The sequence below is a fragment of the Misgurnus anguillicaudatus genome, chromosome 23 (genome assembly GCF_027580225.2).
Source record: "Misgurnus anguillicaudatus chromosome 23, ASM2758022v2, whole genome shotgun sequence".
Lineage (NCBI taxonomy): Eukaryota > Metazoa > Chordata > Actinopteri > Cypriniformes > Cobitidae > Misgurnus > Misgurnus anguillicaudatus.
The window spans coordinates 20,382,837-20,403,563 of record NC_073359.2 but is presented as its reverse complement, the minus strand read 5'-3'; the positions used below and the strand labels follow the sequence as shown (position 1 = coordinate 20,403,563).

Sequence of the window (20,727 nt, the reverse complement as noted above, 5' to 3'; positions counted from 1 at the left end):
GGCTCTTGTGAATCTTTAACACTTGGAAGATGGCAGCTCACCAGCCCTTACTGGGTTACAGCTGCAGGAAAGGAAATAAATAATTTGCTTCATGACAAAAAAGATTGCCACAAAAATGGCACTGGGTGTTCTGGATGGTTGCTAGGGTAACCTAATGTGCTATTTGGTGGTTACTAGTGGTCGGACCCTTAAAGTCTCTATGATATTCTTTTAAGATCTTAAGATATGGTCTATGGGAAGTCTATGGGATTTGATCAAAACACAACCCCCAAATTTAGCTTTAGAGAACATAAATGTATCCCATTTGGATGATACGAAAGCGTATTTTAAACAGATGTCTTTAAGAGAAACTGTAAATACTGAATCTCAAACTAGCTCTAAGGATTTGCAGATTTATAAGCGACATTTATCAACGGACATTTACAGACGGCAGGAATTGACAGATGAGAGCTCTGATTTACCGCAATGAAAAGTGCCACAAAACCACCCGCACTCGGTCAGAACAGGCAGCCTGTCGACTAAAACAGAACATGGCAGAACATGACAAATGCCGAGCCGCTAACGAAACGATCAGCCATCAAAGATTTCATTACATGCTCCATAAAGACTGTAATCTACTTAAGGCGGCTTGTGAAGACCACACAATCGGTCCCACAAGTCATTAGAAATAGAAGGGGGTAGAAAACGGCCTAGCCAAAAAACCGAAAATTAATATTAATAAGAAATGCTAAATGTAGCCAAGCGACTCTTCTAAAAGGCAGATGCTGGATGGCAAGAGACATTCTGGATGTTTCACGGTCCGTAACAATCTTATAATCAAACAATTTACTTTAGCCCGAGGATCCATGTGCCACAGCTGATAGCACAAGTTGCCAGCGCGCCTTTCCAACGTGTAACTAATTAAAGACTTGTCGCATAATGTGATTTATAAAAAAATACTGTGTAAGGATCACACTGCTGTTGTTTGCTTGTCTCAGCTTCCTCTTAAATTTCATGTCATACAAGACAAATTAATTGTCATGAAAATAGATTTAAGATTTTACACTACTAAGTCAATTAATCTCCGCAACCCAATTGTCTACTGTCTACTGTAGGGATGCACCGATATGGAAATTTTGGCCGATACCAATAACCGATAACTCTTTATATTTGGGGGCCGATAACCGATATATATAAATATATATATATATATATATAGGCCGATAAATATTCATATTATTTTCACAATGAAAAACTCCCAGACCGCGGACATCTTGTCTTTGCACTAGACTAGCCTCTTCTTAAGCCCGCAACACGTGTCATCTTCGTGCTATGTCACAGAAAGCACCAATCAAAACTCCACATGGGCAGCAATGAGCAAGTGAAGTGGTTTAACAAACCAAAATAATTCATCATTTACCGGCTTTCATTTATCGGCCTAATTTTGCTATCAGACTGATAACCGATAATATTAAAAATAAGCAGTTATCGGCCGATAACGATATGTCGGCCGATATATCGTGCATCCCTGCAATCCAAACTTGCTCATTACTCTACAATTAAAAAAATATAATTTAATAATAATTTATCAAAGTTTAAATGGCTATGTAAAGTAAAATTAACTCTTTCCCCGCCAGTTTTTTTTTTTAAGTTAAAGCCAGCCAGCGCAAACACTTTCGTGATTTTCACAAAAGTTTAATGCCTTCCAGAAAATGTTCTTCTTTAAATATATAAACATACATTATATCAAATGAAAGAACAGACCCTCTGCTTTAAAAAAAAAGCTTCATCCTACCTTCATTATTTTTCTTTTTATCACCTCTCAAATATGAGTAGGTTTCTTTAAAAACACCAAATTTTGAGCAAAAAGCTGAGATAATTAAATTTTTGTGAAGAACTTTTGATAGAGATCAGATTCAGAGCGATCCTCAAAACAAACACGGACATACAGCTGTTTGCCCTAGGGCGATACTTCCGGGTTTTATAAGTATCCACCTGGTGGATAATAGCGGTATTACGGATTGCCGGAAATACTTGTCGAAATACTCGTCGAATTGACGAGTTAACTCGTCATGGCGGGGAAAGAGTTAAATATGTATTCTCAGTTTGTCACACCCAGCCAAAATTGAACAATGAAAAAATGGAAAAACGGTTTAACGTTGTAACTCCACAATTAAGTACTACATAGATAACAACGTGTTTCATCAATACATTTTGAATGCATTTTAAATTTAAAATGTTTTTAGAAACAATTCTCTGAAATGACCTTACACAGGCTTTAAACATTTACATTTCCTTTATTTCTGCATTACCGTATTTTTTGGTCTATAAGCCGCGTTTTTTTTCATTACTTAATTAATTTTGACATTTATGAGGCAAGAGACATCATTACCGTCTACAGCCGCGAGAGTCCGCCATATGCTGCTTCTGTATTTATGTAATTCTATAGATTCAGTAATGTGGAATGACGAGTATGCGAACTTCACGCTAGTTGGCTTGTTCGGTTAATTTAGCCTATTCAACCTTCCAGGTAAGTTCTGTATGCTATGGTTTATCGTTTAAATAACTTGATAATATTACTTTTAACGTACAGAAATCTATTCAGCCTGCTGTTCTGTCTGTTATTGTTTAGTTGAATAAAGGGGTTCGCACACCGGCCGCGCAGCTCAGCGCCGCGTCGCGTCTAGGACAACTTGGCGATAGTGTAAACCGGAAGTGCACATTAAATAGCACGAGCTTCGTCAGATAGCGTCTACTTCAAAATGTAAAATATACGTTAGCAGCCAATGTTAATCATTAATGATGTGGGACAAATATGATGTTATTTAATGTTAAACTATGTGAGTGGCGCTGTGTGGCGTGACAGGGATTTGAGCTACTTCCTGAGTCACAGCTGGGCGGGGCGGACAGGCGCCACCTGTCGGCGCCGGTGTGCGTATACTCGTAGAGTTTTTTTAGAACGGCGCGGCCGGTGTGCGATCCCCTTAACTTGTCTTTCCAGATTAAATGTCTGTTCTTCGTCTTGGATTTTGTGAAATAATTTTTTTTAATAAATGCGACATATAGTCGCATTTTTGAATGATGCAGCTTATACTCTGGAAAGTACGGTAAAATAAAAAAAATTACTAGCACATATTTTTACGTGTATATAATCTCGAATGTTTTCAAAAATTATTGAATAAAAAAGGGCATTTTGACCCACTTTATAGGGTCGCTACTCAGTGGTGTCATGTCCGGGTTATTCTTAGTTTCTGGTTTTACTGTCATAGAAACCATAGATGTGTTTGACTTCAAGTAGCAATGCGCAGATTGATCGACCTATGATATCAAACTATCACAAGAGCATTGCTTTGGTTTGATGTCATAGCCTAAATCATTTTGCACAATAGTAGTAGTTCGCATGCGGAAGTATGTGTAATGCGGAAGTAGTAACGTCTAGCGCACATCACTCTGTTATGGCTTTTATCAAGCAACACCATGGGGCTTACATTTTAATGACATTTTATTTCAATATATTATCAATGAACATGACTTGTGAGTTCTGTCAGATCGATTCCTATCAGCACTGAAGGTGAAGTCTACAAATCCCATTATTCCATATTATTTAATAAATTCATCAAGCTGCGACCATTGTAGTTGTTTAGCGATCTCTAGCTGTGAAAATTACATATTTCGCCTTTAATGTTGTGTTGAAGTTTAGGCATTACCCTGTGAGTTCAGCCTTCAATGTTTTTTTTTAAGCCCTGACTTCAGAACATGAAAGCTTAATGAACCTGGTTGATGTAAAAAATTACGCTGGTGTGAGCCCACACCAAGTACTACGCAAGGACAAATCACGATTCCTGCATGATCCTGGTTTGAGCCACATGTAATTGGATATTTACATTAATGATCAAGAACTCCAAAGATAAAGCACACTCAGGACACGCACGCATTAATGAATTTTAATGACAATCAATTGTTTAAGATGAATTTTATTTATACTGAGTGAAAGCCTCTAGCCTCCCATAATAAGTAATTATACCTGCTCATTGTATTTCTTTTGGAGTGTGCATATTTTATCATAACATTTTACCATCCACTGTAGCCAGAAATGGGCTAATTTATCAAACCAAAGACTGTTGTAACTACCCCAAGCACAAAAGCTAAATCCTCAATCAGAATTATAATTGTAAGGAGCAGAGATGAAACCATTAATAATGTAGACGTTACTACCTGCGGTCTTATCAATTGTGGCGCTATTAATAAAAACGTAACGTCAATATAGTTATGCGAGCTGATGGAGAACGCTCTAAATTAAATGAATAAATATGCTTTACAACCTTAAAGGAATAGTCTACTCATTTTCAATATTAAAATATGTTATTACCTTAACTAAGAATTGCTGGAGCGTGCTGCGATGCTTCGATAGCATTTAGCTTAGCCCCATTCATTTAATGGTACCATTTAGAGATAAAGTTAGAAGTGACCAAACACATCAACGTTTTTCCTATTTAAGACGAGTAGTTATACGAGCAAGTTTGGTGGTACAAAATAAAACGTAGCGCTTTTCTAAGCGGATTTAAAAGAGGAACTATATTTTATGGCGTAATAGCACTTTTGGGAGTACTTCGACTCGCCTGAAAAGTCCGCTCCCCTTCTCACTCTCATAATGGGAGAAGGAGGGTGTTATTGCGCCGAGTCGAAGTACTCCCAAAAGTGCTATTACGCCATAAAATATAGTTCCTCTTTTAAATCCGCTTAGAAAAGCGTTACGTTTTATTTTGTACCACCAAACTTGCTCGTACAACCACTCGTTCAAATAGGAAAAACGCTGATGTGTTTGGTCACTTCTAACTTTATCTCTTAATGGCACCATCGAATGAATGGGGCCAAGCCAAACGCTATCGAAGCGCCGCAGCGCGCTCCAGCGCCCACGCGCACACACACAGACGACAGAGGGATGCATCAACAATTCCCAGCCAAGGCAATAATAACACATTTCAATATTGAAAATAAGCAGACTATTCCTTTAAAGGCTGCATTTACTGTAGTTACAACAATTGACGGTACCCACGGACTTCCATAGTATTTGTTTTTCCAAGAAGATGCTGGATTACTGTGCAGGGTTGCGTGAAAGAGTTGGAAATTACAGTTGGGGGGTCTTTTAGCACTGACCTGAGAGTAAATTGACTGTGGCAGTTCAAAATCGGGCGTGTGGAGGTGACCTTGGATGATCATAATGCCCTTAAAATGCTACAAATTAATATATAATGTAATATATTCATATAAATCAATAAATCTGTTCCTGGCAAAGCAGTATTATAAACAGAACTACTCGAGGAAATAGATGAAAAACCTGCCTTGGCTATTGAGTCGAGCGGTTTAATATCATAAAAAATGCTGGCGCTGGCTGGCAACTTTAAAAAAAAAAAACGCTGGCGGGGAAAGAGTTAAAAACACCACAGTCATATAAACAACAATAACACTCGCCTCAGGACTTTAAACATTTTAGCTCTGGAAACGATCATTAACAAACACCAATGATTAACAATTGAAACACGACACATTAAAAGTCTGACATATTTAAAAAGACCCGAGTCAACAATATGTTTCAGTGTGGGAACATTCCATTCACTAATCACTATTGACATGAGAACCAGTCAGACTCCAAAAACAACATGAAAGAAATAGCTTTTCAAACATATATAAAAAAATGACAAATAGCTTGCACAAATAGCAGATCGCAGTCAGAATGCCTCAAATTTGCTGTGGCATTGCTTTTGATCAAGCGATTACGACTCGCTCAAAAGGATCAAACAAAGATCTAGGAAAACCTTCAACACGTACAGAAAATATCTGTTTGGTAAATAAGAAGTCGGCTGAACTACAAGGCTCATCTCGCTGACAAGACGAAAATTACTGAAGATCATCAATTTTGCCTTTAAAAGTGCACACAAGTGTCCTTTCTACATTAAAAGCAATTTTAAAGACCAAAACTAGATTCAACAGCTCTAGTGACGCTCTCTGTAGACTTTGTCATTTGCAACAGGTAACAAAAGACAATATCAGTTGAAACACATTCCTAAAAACACTATGCTATATATATACATATACATTCACCTAAAGGATTATTAGGAAAACCTGTTCAATTTCTCATTAATGGCAACCAATCATAGGCAGTTGCTTCAATGCATTTAGGGATGTGGTCCTGGTCAAGACAATCTCCTGAACTCCAAACTGAATGTCAGAATGGGAAAGAAAGGTGATTTAAGAAATTTTGAGCGTGGCATGGTTGTTGGTGCCAGTCTGAGTATTTCACAATTTGCTCAGTTACTGGGATTTTCACACACTATCATTTGTAGGGTTTTCAAAGAATAGTGTGAAAAGGAAAAACATCCAGCATGCAGCAGTGTGCGAAAATGCCTTGTTGATGCTAGAGGTCAGAGGAGAATGAGCAGATTATTTTAAGCTGATAGAAGAGCAACTTTGACTGAAATAACCACTCGTTACAACCGAGGTATGCAGCAAAGCATTTGTGAAGCCACAACACGCCCAACCTTGAGGCGGATGGGCTACAACAGCAGAAGACCCCACCGGGTACCACTCATCTCCACTACAAATAGGAAAAAGAGGCTACAATTTGCACAAAGCTCACCAAAATTGGACAGTTGAAGACTGGAAAAATGTTGCCTGGTCTGATGAGACTCGATTTCTGTTGAAGTCAGAATTTGGCGTAAACAGAATGAGAACACCTTGTTACCACTGTGCAGGCTGGTGGTGGTGGTGTAATGGTGTGGGGGATGTTTTCTTGGCACACTTTAGGCCCCTTAGTGCCATTTGAGCATCATTTAAATGCCACGGCCTACCTGAGCATTGTTTCTGACCATGTCCATCCCTTTATGACCACCATGTACCCATCCTCTGATGGCTACTTCCAGCAGGATAATGCACCATGTCACAAAGCTTGAATCATTTCAAACTGGTTTCTTGAACATGACGATGAGTTCACTGTACTAAAATGGCCCCCACAGTCACCAGATCTCAACCCAATAGAGCATCTTTGGGATGTGGTGGAACGGGAGCGTCGTGCCCTGGACGTGCATCCCACAAATCTCAATGCCACGTAGAATTAAGGCAGTTCTGAAGCCGAAAGGGGTCAAACACAGTATTAGTATGGTGTTCCTAATAATCCTTTAGGTGAGTGTATAAAAAAATTAAATGTAAAAAAATCTACATAGATAAACTAGTTGACAAGTCTGTTGTCGGACAACTTATCGACTAATCATATCTAATCATATGTAATAAAAATGAGTAAAAAAGACATAAAAATTTTTTACATGATGCACCGACATCGTTTTAACCCCATGAATTGTTGATTAAGCTGAACCTGCAAGTATGAATTGCAAACACAGTAAGTTAGCCAGTATCGCTTACTTTAGTGATGAGGATCCGATATTGGTCTAGTAAAGACTGATCGTGGTGGCATCCAGACAGGAGCTGCCAGACTTCAGCTCGTAAGGCCTCCGGGATCCCAGGCTTCACCAGAGCAGACAGACCCTTGGGCCGCGCCGACAGGTTTCCTTGCCTGACAGGTGGAAGACAGACTGTGTCATTGCAACACAACAAAGCTCTATGGTGTAGCTGTAATGTTCGATGCAGATTGTGGATACATCAACTTCGAGGCTGTTTCACAGACTGCAGGACATTGCAATTTTGTGCTTTTTTAGATATGGCAAAGTGAACACCAAAAAGTTTTAAAATATTTGATTTTTACCTTTTTGGAATCCATTGAGCTGATCTCCAGGTCTGGCGGTAACACTTTTAGCATAGCTTAGCACAATTCATTGAATCTGATTAGACCATTAGCATCACGCTCAAAAATAACCAAAGAGTTTTGATATTTTTCCTATTTAAAACTTGACTCTTCTGTAGTTACATTGTGTACTAAGACCGATGGAAAATAAAAGTTGCGATTTTCTAAGCAGATATGGCTAGGAACTATACTCTCATTCTGGCGTAATAATCAAGGACTTTGCTGCTGTAACATGGCTCCAGCAGGCGTAGTGATATTACGCAGCAGCCGAAAATAGTCCCCTTAGTAACTGTCAATGGCAGGGGACTATTTTTGGGCACTGTGTAATATCATTGTGCCTCCTACAGCCATGTTACGACAGCAAAGTCCTTGATTATTACGCTAGAATGAGAGTATAGTTCCTAGCCATATCTGCTTAGAAAATCGCAACTTTTATTTTCCATCGGTCTTAGTACACAATGTAGATTCAAAGGATTATGCTAAGCTATGCTAAGAGATCGGCTCAATGGATTCCAAAACGGTAAAAATCAAATGTTTAACTCTAGGGGAGCTGGATAATGAGCATTTTTTTTTAAAGTGGAGTGTCCCTTTAAAGTAATTTTTGGGCCATTTTGCCTTTATTTGATAGACATTGTAAGGTGAGGACAGGAAAGTACAGGGTGGAGAGAGGGATAAAAGATCGCCAAAGGACCTCAAGTTGGAAAATCGAACCGGGTCTGCACCATACGTACTGCCCACTGCACCATCGTCTCCGACAAGCCACTTGACAGTGTTTGTTTATCGTTCAGTTGGGGTGCAAACAAATTCAAAATGGTTTAAAAATCTGGCTAACCAGCAAATTTACGAGAGAGCGAAAAAGCATTTGTGATAGCAATGGGAAGAAAAACCTCACACTGCTTCCCACATCTTCCCAAGCACAATCTAATCAAATTTTTGCCTTTTTATTCCTCCTTCCCCCAAAATCGCACCCCCCAAAAGGCTTTAATAGAATTTAAAATTCAACACTTTTGAATTTTAAATAAGTTTGAATAGCAGATGATGTAACGTAGGAAAAACAAATACTATGAAACTCAAATGGACGCCGTCAACTGTGTGCTCACTGCTTATCATCAATCAAAATATCTTCATAAAAAAAAAAGAAATTCATACAGATGTAGAACAACATGAGGGTTAGTAAATGATGACAATTTTACCATCCTTTTAAGCTAAAGGTCTCACCATCTGTTGAGGATCCCTCCCCAGGATTCCAGAATTTTCTCGGGACAGTCCTTCGACACGTCTCCGGTCCCGCTAGAGATCTCGCTGTCGCTATCTGTGCAGCAGGAGACACAAACAATACTGCAGTTTTCAATTTGTATTGGACAAACATGTTTACTGCACCAAAAATACAATAAAAAATCTGTTTAAGCCAAATATCGGTTGTCAAACAGACAAAATTGGGGTTTAGCCATTTGAACATGATCCAACATAATGGAAATGATAGAAACCATACAAGCAAGCAGCCAGAAATCCACCACCATGTCCTTCAGCAAGACACTGACTTACCCGACTGGCAGAAAATTGCTCTCAATATATATCAAAAAGTAATCAGACTTACATAAAATGGACCCAGGAAATACTTGGCTAAAAGACAACGTGATAAAATCATCAGCTAAATTACGAAGTAGTCGTGAGACATTCGCGACAAGCCGTGAGACGAAAAACCCTGGTCGCCCCTCAAATAAGGGTACGATGTGGGCAAACGAGGATGGCACTTTATATTACTTCGATACGGTGTGTTAAAATTCCACATAACAGCTTTGAAATGCAGGGTTCAGATAAAATTACCCAAATGTCCTTGCGGCACCCATAAGACTGAGACGAATGGTGTACGTACGCACCTGCATTAGTCAGGGCTATATGCCACTGCAAAGTGCTGAGATTACAGTCACACCTTGAGGGCATATAGGAAATGTCTTGGACTCAATGTACACAAAGAAGAGCCGACTACCGGACTCTTAGCCCTCTGAGCGTGTATATAAAGGTCTGCGTCCACAACAGGGGTCGCCCATGAAGCCATTTAGGACAGTGAGGGACAAAAAAGGAACAAAAGTTTGTGTCTCTAGGACTGAGATTAGATGAAAAACACTAAAAGGTATACATTTAGTACACATTTAAAAAAAAAAAAAGAAACAAAACACTTCAGTTTTACACAGCACTGCTTACTAAGGCTTTTACAATGTGCGTGACCTCTAGAGAGCATCTGAAATGGGGTCGTTTTTACGATCCTGGATGTGTGGTGTGGAACACAGTGGGTTCTTTTGAAATGTTTTAAAGAGGCTTCTTATAACATTTACTGCACAAGTAAATTGGCAACGTTGTAAGGAAGAGAATGAAATAGAGAGACAGACAGATAGAGAGGAATACAGAGAGGGTGAGAGACACTAAAGGTGTCGCGAGGTGACATAGCAGTTTGGTAATACAGTAGATCTCAGAAATCAGGCAATGGCCATCACGGGACTTGAATATGGGAATAAAATTAAAACAAATTTCACAAATCAAAGATGAGATTCTTGCTTTATTCAAAAGTTAAATTGCAAAAATATTAAATTGGCAAACACTCAATCACTGACCTTCAAGCCAAAGAAACATTTAAGTGGTGCTTTCTAATGGTGTGAACATAACAGATGCTTATGAAGCGCTAATAAAGAGTGTTTTACATTTAAGTTAATGCAAAGACGCGATAGACGCTAATTGAGCGTTTATAGCATCTGACATTTGGGCATCCGGTGCGCGTAAAGCGTCATTTGGGGCATCTGGCGCGCGTAACTTGTAATTCGGGCATCTGGCGTGTGTATCGCGTGATTTCGGGCGCGTAACGCGTGATTCTGGCATCTGGCCCGCGTAATGTGTGATTCGGGCATGTGGCGCGCGTAACGCGTGATTCGGGCATGTGGCGCGCGTAACGCGTGATTCGGGCATGTGGCGCGCGTAACGCGTGATTCGGGCATATGGCGCGCGTAACGCGTGATTCGGGCATATGGCGCTCGTATCACTGATTCGGGCGCGTAACACGTGAATCGGGCATCTGGCCCGCGTATCGCATGATTCGGGTGCGTAACGCGTGATTCGGGTGCGTAACGCGTGATTCGGGTGCGTAACGCGTGATTCGGGTGCGTAACGCGTGATTAGGGTGCGTAACGCGTGATTCGGGCATCTGGCGCGCGTAACGCGTGATTCGGGCATCTGGCGCGCGTAACGCGTGATTCGGGCATCTGGCGCGCGTAACGCGTGATTCGGGCATCTGGCGCGCGTAACGCGTGATTCGGGCATCTGGCGCGCGTAACGCGTGATTCGGGCATCTGGCGCGCGTAACGCGTGATTCGGGCATCTGGCGCGCGTAACGCGTGATTCGGGCATCTGGCGCGCGTAACGCGTGATTCGGGCATCTGGCGCGCGTAACGCGTGATTCGGGCATCTGGCGCGCGTAACGCGTGATTCGGGCATCTGGCGCGCGTAACGCGTGATTCGGGCATCTGGCCAGCGTATCGCGTGATTCGGGCATCTGGCGCGCGTAACGCGTGATTCGGGCATCTGGCGCGCGTAACGCGTGATTCGGGCATCTGGCGCGCGTAACGCGTGATTCGGGCATCTGGCCAGCGTAACGCGTGATTCGGGCATCTGGCCAGCGTAACGCGTGATTCGGGCATCTGGCCAGCGTATCGCGTGAATCGGGCATCTGGCCAGCGTATCCCGTGAATCGAGGAAAGGATCTTGCTTGGACACAAATTTCATGCTCAAAAGAAGCTAAATTGTTGTTATTACTGGTGGTTCGCCAATTATTGTTTAAATAAAAAAGTGAGCATATTCAGGTCTGAATTTCATGCACGAATGACAAAAATTTTACACGCAAATGACGCAAATTTCACGCATGAATGACGCAAATTTCACGCACGAATGTCAAAAATTTTATGTGTAAATAACGCAAATTTCACGCTGGAATGACGCAAATATCATGCGCGAATGACGCAAAATTGTTGGTATTACTTGTGGTCTGACAATTTTTGTTTAAATGCAAAAAAATTTAGCGTATTCGGGTCTGAATTTCATGTGCAAATGACGCAAATTTCACTTCACGCACGAATTGAGCAAAATTTGTGGTCCACCAATTATTGTTTAAATGCAAAAAAAGTTTGGAAAATGAAATTAGGCATCAAACAAAACTCGATTAATAGGTTAACAATAAAAATTAAAACTTTAAGTGAAGCATGATGTTCCCATGATAAAAAGTGTTCAGTTTAATTAAAATGTTATGAAGTATGCCAAAAATGATTATTTCAATAACTTTGTTACATAACCATAATAATAAAGTTATTGTTAAAAATAATATTATATATAAACTTAATTTGATACATGTTTTGTGGGGGTCCCTGCTCCTTCTCTCTATCCATTAAGGGGTCATTCGCCTGATAAACCTCTCATTTTTAATAATGTATATTTCTTTCCACTACTTCACTCCTGTATATCTAAAACAAAGATATGACCACATAAAAGGTTTAGTGGCAACTGCTTAGCCTATGGAAATTTTTCCCATATTATTGTGACCTAAATGTGATATATTCATGCTACATAGCACTGTACTGTTTTGCCAACATATCTAGTACCTGAGATCTGCATTATAGACTGACTGCTGTGAACGACCTCCAAACCTGGCAACCCAGACATTATCTTTATTATGTAAATAATCTTGCGTTCTGCTGAGCTTCAGCATCCAGTTCATACACAAGATTATATCTTGCTAAGGTGTGAAATTATGCAACGCTGCTTCAAGAAAAAAAGCATTGACTAATCAGCAAAAAATTCATAATTTAATGTATTTAAACAAATCAAGATTGTTGAAAGGTTTGAATGTTACCGCAATCATATTTTTTGCAAATAAAAACTCTTTAAAGGGATAGTTCACCCAAATATGAAAATTCTGTCATCATTTATTAACTCTCATGTTGTTACAAACCTGTTTAAATTTCTTTGTTCTGATGAACACGAAGGAAGGTATTTTGAGAAATGTTTGTAACCAAACCAATCAGAGGCACCATTGACTTCCATAGTAGGAAAAAATAATACTATGGAAGATCGTTTTTGGTACAAACATTCCTCAAAATATCTTCCTTTGTATTCATCAGAACTTAAAATTTATAAACATGAGAGTGAGTAAACATGTCATGGGTTTGATCACAAGGAACACACGCACTAATTAAATGTATACCCCTTGTAATGCACTATAAGTCACTTTAAATAAAAGCACCTGCCAAATGCTCAAATGCTAATTTAAATAATGGTTTGGAAACACAGCCCTAAGTGACATTCAACATTACTGTCATGCTCCTCAAATCTGTGATATCGCTGGTGTGCAAAAATCAATTGCGAAGTAAAGACAACCGAAGAAAAAAAACCCCACCAAGTTCAAGGTGGTCAGACGACACACGGAGCACAAGAGCCACTTAACCAAATTGGCCACCAGAGTTTCACATCTCCGGCCACTGTCAAAAAAACACTGGCTGCAAAATTATCATTTCACCCAGATCTACGAGCACGAAATGAATTAAAGCATGCATCGCCAAACTGCATGCGGGTACTGAACGCTGAAGATTCCAGTTAAGTGGGAAAAATCAACTGTATGGATGATCTCATTCACATGATGTGTTAGGACAAAAATAAAGGGAAATATAGCTGCAAGCAGCAATACCGGGGTCAAGCCAAAACCAGTAGATGGGGCAATGACAAAATTGTGCATGCAACATCAGGTCATGATTATGTTACATCTAGCTAGTTTAATGACTATACACTTTAGTTTAGTGAAGAAACAGTTGTATGACCATAGGGCTGGCTTGATATCAAAGGTTTTGTTCAATTATAAGGCCATCTAGTGGTGCAAGCATACAATTTTTTTTGTGTAGCCTCAGAATGTGCTCATGCATCAGCGTATCAAATCTGGTGAAAAAATATATTTTCGTTACGAAGTTACAACCATTTATGTGTAAAAAACACAAAATTTAAAGGTAATTTTTTGTTTTTTGCAATTTTCGGCCATTTCTGATGAAAATTTTAATATAACGCCAATAGAACTTTTTGTTCAGAAGGTAAGGTTAGTTTCTTCCTATGGTGTTTTCGAGTCGATCGGAAAAACGTTCGCGGAGATATTCACGCGTGTTTCTTAAGCGCTATTTTGCTGCGCAGGGTTAAGCGTAAGGCGAATTCTGGCATGTTTGGTATCGTTGGACTTGGCAACTATTCAGAACTCCAAAGAAACAAGTCCTGTGAAAATACGTCAATCGGAGCCAAAGTTATAGGCGTGTAAAACATAAGTCTGACCATTAGGTGGCGCTGTGACGAAACTCTGCAAGCACCCTTAGTTCCTGACTGGCATCACAAGTACCAAGTATCGTGTCAATAGGCCTAAGTTTGGCGAAGATACAGCCTCAAATCCGTTTTTTGTGCTCTACGTAAAATTCGTTGACGCGCTATACAACAACGGATTGGTTTATCAAAATTATTTTAATAACTTTTTGCCGTGAAGGTCTCTAGATGCTACATACCAATTTTCGCGGCAATCGGGTAAAAACTCTAGGACGAGTTCGCAAAAGTAGGTTTTACGAATAATTCAAAATGGCGGAAAAATTTTCATGACGGAAAATGACGTCATCGAATTGTCTTGAGCCAGGAATCAGAGGAAACAAGAATTTTGTTTCTAGGACTTACGGATCAGAAGTTATAAGCAAAAAGGTAAGTGCAATTTTGGACTGTTGGTGGCGCTAGTGGGTTTGAGATAGAGACTCCAAAATTGCTGTGGATACTATTTGGACTGTCCTCTGTCAGTGTGCCAAATTTCATAACTTTCCTACGTACGGTTCTATGGGCCGCCATAGACCGCAATGGAACAGGAAGAAGAATAATAGTTAAGAAAAAGAAAAAGAAAACTAACGGATACAATAGGGGTCTTCGCCCATTCTGGGCTTGACCCCTAATAAAACCAAAAACAATTGTTTGTGCCAGGACAATATGTTCCGTTTTTCTTTCTCATGTACATACCCATTAATCATTATGGATACCAAGTATGGGTTTGCCCACATATGTTATAGAATACCGACCCGTCTAAAGCAGTATCACATTTAAAAAGGCATAAAGACCAATAACACTGAAAAGCACTTTGATGAAGCTGACGGTCTGCATACCTTCCTCTGGTTCCTCTTCCTCAGTGGGAGACTGCAGGCGGCCACGTGATCCAGCCGCACACTCCGTGTGTTTCTGCAGGCTCACCACTTCAAATATGGCATCTCCCTGGCTGCCCTTTCCTGTGGCCTACACACACACAGAACAAACACAATCTGTTAACAAAGCAGTATGAGAAGAACATCGTATGAGTTACAAACAAGAGCAAACAGATCAGGTTGGCAATTTCAAGAATTTAAAGCACTACTTTTGAGAACCCAATAAGTGCTGCACTAACATGAAGATTTACATTTATATTTAGGTATTTAGCAGACGCTTTTATCCAAAGCGACTTACGAATCTAAAAAAACAATCAAGCGATTTGTCATAGGGAGGCAATAATACAAGTGCTTATAACAAAGACATTACCGAATTTTCATCTTTAGGTGAACAATTCCTTTATTTATAAATTCGTAAAACACAAAAGAAAAATAGTGGCTATTTTTTTATATAATGCAATGGGGCTCAGCCGTTGAGGATAAAGGGATAGTTCACCCAATGATTTATTCACCCTCAAGCCATTTTTGATGTATAATTGTCTTTTTTTCAGATGAACACAATCAGAGTTATATTATAAAATGTTCTGGCTGTTCCAATCTTTATAATGGTAGTGAATGGTGCTTTTGATTTGAAGCCCAAAAAAGTCCATCCATCCTTCACAGAAGTAATTCACACAGCTTTAGAGGGTTAATTAAGACCTTTTAAGGGGAATCAATGTAATTTTGTAAGAAAAAAAATAAATATTTAAAACTTAAAGGGATAGTTTACCCAAAAATGAAAATTCTGTCATCATTTACTCACTCTCACGTTGTTACAAACCTGTATAAATTATTTTGTTCTAATGAACAACAAGGAAGAAATTTTGAGAAATGTTTGTAACCAAACGGTTTGTGAGCCCCATTCACTTCTATAACAGAAAAAAAGAATACAATGGAAGTGAATGGGGCTCGCGAACGATTTGATTACAATCATTCCTTAAAATATCTTTCTTTGTGTTCATCAGAACAAAGAATTTTATTTCTATTTTTATATAATGCAAATGAATGGGGCTCAGTCGTTGAGGTTAAAGGGATAGTTCACCCAAAAATGAAAATGACCCCATGATTTATTCACCCTCAAGCCATTTTTGATGTACTGTATATGATTGTCTTTCTTCAGATGAACACAATCAGAGTTATATGATAAAATGTTCTGGATGTTCCAAGCTTTATAATGATAGTGAATGGTGCTTTTGATTTGAAGCCTAAAAAAGTCCATCCATCCTTCACAGAAGTAATTCACACAGCTTTAGAGCAGTGGTTTTCAAACTGGGGGCCGCGAGATGGTGCCAGGGGGGCCACAGTTTTATGACATTTAATGAAATACATTTATTTATTATGAATTCTGTGTAATTAAACCTAAAAAAATAAGGCTACTAACCAAAAGCACTACTTTTTTGTATAATTTAATGGTTTTTTTAAATGTTGAGTTTTAGAACAGTTTTTTGTCACAAATTTTCTTTGGGGGGACGCGAAGGAATATGCTGTACACAAGGGGGGCCGCATGCTAAAAAAGTTTGGGAACCACTGCTTTAGAGGGTTAATTAAGACCTTTTAAGCGGAATCAATGTAATTTTGTAAGAAAAAAATAAATATTTAAAACTTAAAGGGACAGTTTACCCAAAAATGAAAATTCTGTCATCATTTACTCACTCTCACTTGTTACAAACCTGTATAAATTATTTTGTTCTAATGAACAACAAGGAAGATATTTTGAGAAATGTTTGTAATCAAACTGTTTGTGAGCCCCATTCACTTCTATAATAGAAAAAAGAATACAATGGAAGTGAATGGGGCTCTCGAACGCTTTGATTACAAACATTCCTTAAAATATCTTCCTTTTTGTTCATCAAGACAAAGAAATGTATTTCTATTTTTAAATAATGCAAATGAATGGGGCTCAGCCGTTGAGGTTAAAGGGATAGTTCACCCAAAAATGAAAATTACCCCATGATTTATTCACCCTCAAGCCATTTTTGATGTATATGATTGTCTTTCTTCAGATAAACACAATTAAAGTTATATTATATAAGGTTCTGGCTGTTTCAAGCTTTATAATGATAGTGAATGGTGCTTTTAATTTGAAACCCAAAAAAAAGTCCATCCTTCACAGAAGTAATTCACACGGATTTAGAGGGTTAATAAAGACCTTTTGAGGGCAATTGATGTGATTTTGGAGGAAAAAATAAATATTTAAAATTTAAAGGGATAGTTCACCCAAAAATGAAAATTCTGTCATCATTTACTCACTCTCACGTTGTTACAAACCTGTATATATTCTTTTGTTCTGATGAACACGAAGGAAGATATTTTGAGAAATGTTTGTAACCAAAAAGTTCGTGAGCCCCATTAACTTCTATATTAGGAAAAAAAAGAATACAATGGAAGTGAATGGGGCTCTCGAACGATTTGATTACAAACATTCCTTAACATATCTTCCTTTTTGTTCATCAGAACAAAGAAATGTATTTCTATTTTTAAATAATGCAAATGAATGGGGCTCAGTCGTTGAGGTTAAAGGGATAGTTCACCCAAAAATGAAAATTACCCCATGATTTATTCACCCTCAAGCCATTCTCGATATATATGATTGTCTTTTTTTCAGATGAACACAATCAGAGTTATATGATAAAATGTTCTGGATGTTCCAAGCTTTATAATGATAGTGAATGGTGCTTTTAATTTGAAGCTTTTGATTTGAAGCCCAAAAGCCCAAAAAAGTCCATCCATCTTTCACAGGAGTAATTCACACGGCTTTAAAGGGTTTTTAAAGACCTTTTGATGGCAATTGATGCGATTTTGGAAGAAAAAGATTAAATATTTAAAACTTAAAGGGATAGTTCACCCAAAAATGAAAATTACCCCATGATTTATTCACCCTCAAGCCATTTTTGATGTATATGATTGTCTTTCTTCAGATAAACACAATTAGAGTTATATTATATAAGGTTCTGGCTGTTTCAAGCTTTATAATGATAGTGAATGGTGCTTTTGATTTGAAGCCCAAAAAAAGTCCATCCATCGTTCACAGAAGTAATTCACACAGCTTTAAAGGGTTAATAAAGACCTTTTGAAGGCAATCGATGCGATTTTGGAAGAAAAAGATTACATATTTAAAACTTAAAGGGATAGTTCACCCAAAAATGAAAATTCTGTCATCATTTACTCACTCTCATGTTGTTACAAACCTGTATAAATTTCTTTGTTTTAATGAACATGAAGGAAGATATTTTGATAAATGCTTGTAACCAAAGCATTCGTGAGCCCCATTCACTTCTATAATCGGAAAAAGAATACAATGGAAGTGAATGGGGCTCTCGAACGATTTGATTACAAACATTCCTTAAAATATCTTCCTTTATGTTCATCAGAACAAAGAAATGTATTTCTATTTTTTATATAATGCAAATGAATGCGGTTCAGTCGTTGAGGTTAAAGGGATAGTTCACCCAAAAATGAAAATGACCCCATGATTTATTCACCCTCAAGCCATTCTCGATATATATGATTGTCTTTTTTTCAGATGAACACAATCAGAGTTATATGATAAAATGTTCTGGCTATTCCAAGCTTTATAATGGTAGTGAATGGTGCTTTTGATTTGAAGCCCCAAAAAAGTCCATCCATCCTTCACAGAAGTAATTCACACGGCTTTAGAGGGTTAATAAAACTTTTTGAGGGCAATCGATGCGATTTTGGAAGAAAACAATTTATATTTAAAATTTAAAGGGATAGTTCACCCAAAAATGAAAATTCTGTCATCATTTACTCACTCTCATGTTGTTACAAACCTGTATACATTTCTTTGTTCTAATGAACATGAAGGAAGATATTTTGATAAATGCTTGTAACCAAAGCATTCGTGAGCCCCATTCACTTCTATAATAGGAAAAAGAATACAATGGAAGTGAATGGGGCTCTCGAACGATTTGATTACAAACATTCCTTAAAATATCTTCCTTTGTGTTCATCAGAACAAAGAAGTTTGTAACAACATGGAAATGAGTAAATTTTATTTTAAGGTGAACTATTCCTTTAAGAGCCTGGTGTGCTGGAGTGCAGCATCCAAACTTAGCTTCACCTTTGCTACTCCTTGAGGGGAAGCGACAAATAAGTAATTACATGCACGGGAAGAAACCGAAACAAGTGATGTTAGAGCCCTCTCTTGAATCAGCCGCTAATGTGGTTTGCGGGGATTCAGCTCTCAATTCTTTCTCCGTGCACGTCTCTTACGTAAACCGTCTCTCGTGTTTTTAATTGCGAAGTGGAACTGTACTACAGACGAAGAATGATGTTTACAGCCAGAATAATTACGCGCTAATTCCTCTCGCCTAATGAGCGACACAAACAAATACGAAATAATAAAATAAAGCGAAGAATGGGCTGGGCCTATCACTAACGCCATAATATTATCTTTTAATTAGCTTTTAAGTGCAGCCCTGCCGTTCGTTCATTCTGTGATAAGATAACTACAGAGGCAATCAGGCAGAGATGCAGCCTGCAAGCCCTAATTACTTCAGCATGATAATGAGCACCAGTCCTCCTATTAAGCTACGAAGAATACAAAGCCTCCATTTGCCGCTTCACAGCATCAAGAGTTACAGCTTCTATTCACACTTCACAAAAGCAAAAGCTCACTTCCTTAAGGTTTGTTCAATGAGCCGTGGAGCCATTATTTTCGAGCCAATGATTGCTCATCAGCAGTTTCCATTTTGGAGGAACCGGAATCGAAGTATCCAAAATTTGAGCCAAAACGATACACTGTAAAAAGTTAGTTTAACTTAAAAAAAGTGTTATCTGGTTGCCTTCAAATTTTGAGTTAATTCAACTTAAAAATATTATTATAACTAATATTTTTAAGTTGAATTAACTCAAAATTTGAAGGCAACAGATAACTAATTTTTTTAAGTTGAACCAACAAATCTTTTTTTACAGTGTGGTTCCAAATATATTCACAAGATTATTTCTGGGTGTGGAGTGTACCTGTTTGAGTTTGAGGTAGAAGGTCTCTGAAAATGCCTTCCTGCTGAAATACCAGAACCTCTCATTAGCTGGGTAGACCCTCACCAGTGCCTCCATGAGGAACCGAACGGGCTCTACAACCTCAGTCACCACCAGGTCCACAGCAACCGTCATGTACACCTGCTTGTCTGGAGAGGAAACATCAGTCAATGCTTGAGATAAACTTTTATGATTTTGGCCTAAAATACGAGCCTCGTTAACCACTTCATGACAAAACCTCTAAAACCTCTAACTGTGACCCCTAAAAAGACTTTTGCTGATGTAACCAATGTCGTGTGGGTGGGGAAGAATAACATTAGTCAATAATAATGTGCCACCATTTTTAATTATCCGATTATGATCAAATCCTGAAATACTATAACAACATTATTTTTAGTTAATGTGGAAACATGGTGTTGCCCATAGACGTTAAAGGGAGTGTTCACCCAAAAATGAAAATTCTGTCATCATTTACTCACCCTCATGTTATTACAAACCTGTATATCTGCTGAACACAAAGGAAGATATTTTGAGCAACTGTTGAGCCCTACTATGCAGGGCTCAAAATAAACTTTTTTAATGGGTAGCATGGGTAGCACCGGTGCTCTCAAATTTAAAAGCTATGAGCACCAGCAAAAATGTAGAAGCATCCATTGAAAATGATAG

General features: G+C 38.5%; 1 protein-coding gene across 2 annotated transcripts in view; it reads right to left on the bottom strand.

Annotated features, from left to right (window-relative positions):
- rabgap1l (RAB GTPase activating protein 1-like) overlaps positions 1 to 20,727 on the bottom strand; it is a 132,210-nt gene that overhangs the window by 84,282 nt on the left and 27,201 nt on the right. For both annotated transcript variants that reach the window (XM_073862236.1, XM_073862235.1), the window contains 4 exons: positions 20,044 to 20,210; positions 14,986 to 15,112; positions 8,993 to 9,086; positions 7,396 to 7,546 (listed from right to left, as the gene is read on the bottom strand). In XM_073862236.1, the coding sequence (XP_073718337.1) occupies positions 7,396 to 7,546; positions 8,993 to 9,086; positions 14,986 to 15,112; positions 20,044 to 20,210 (539 nt within the window). The remainder of the gene's footprint in view (positions 1 to 7,395; positions 7,547 to 8,992; positions 9,087 to 14,985; positions 15,113 to 20,043; positions 20,211 to 20,727) is intronic.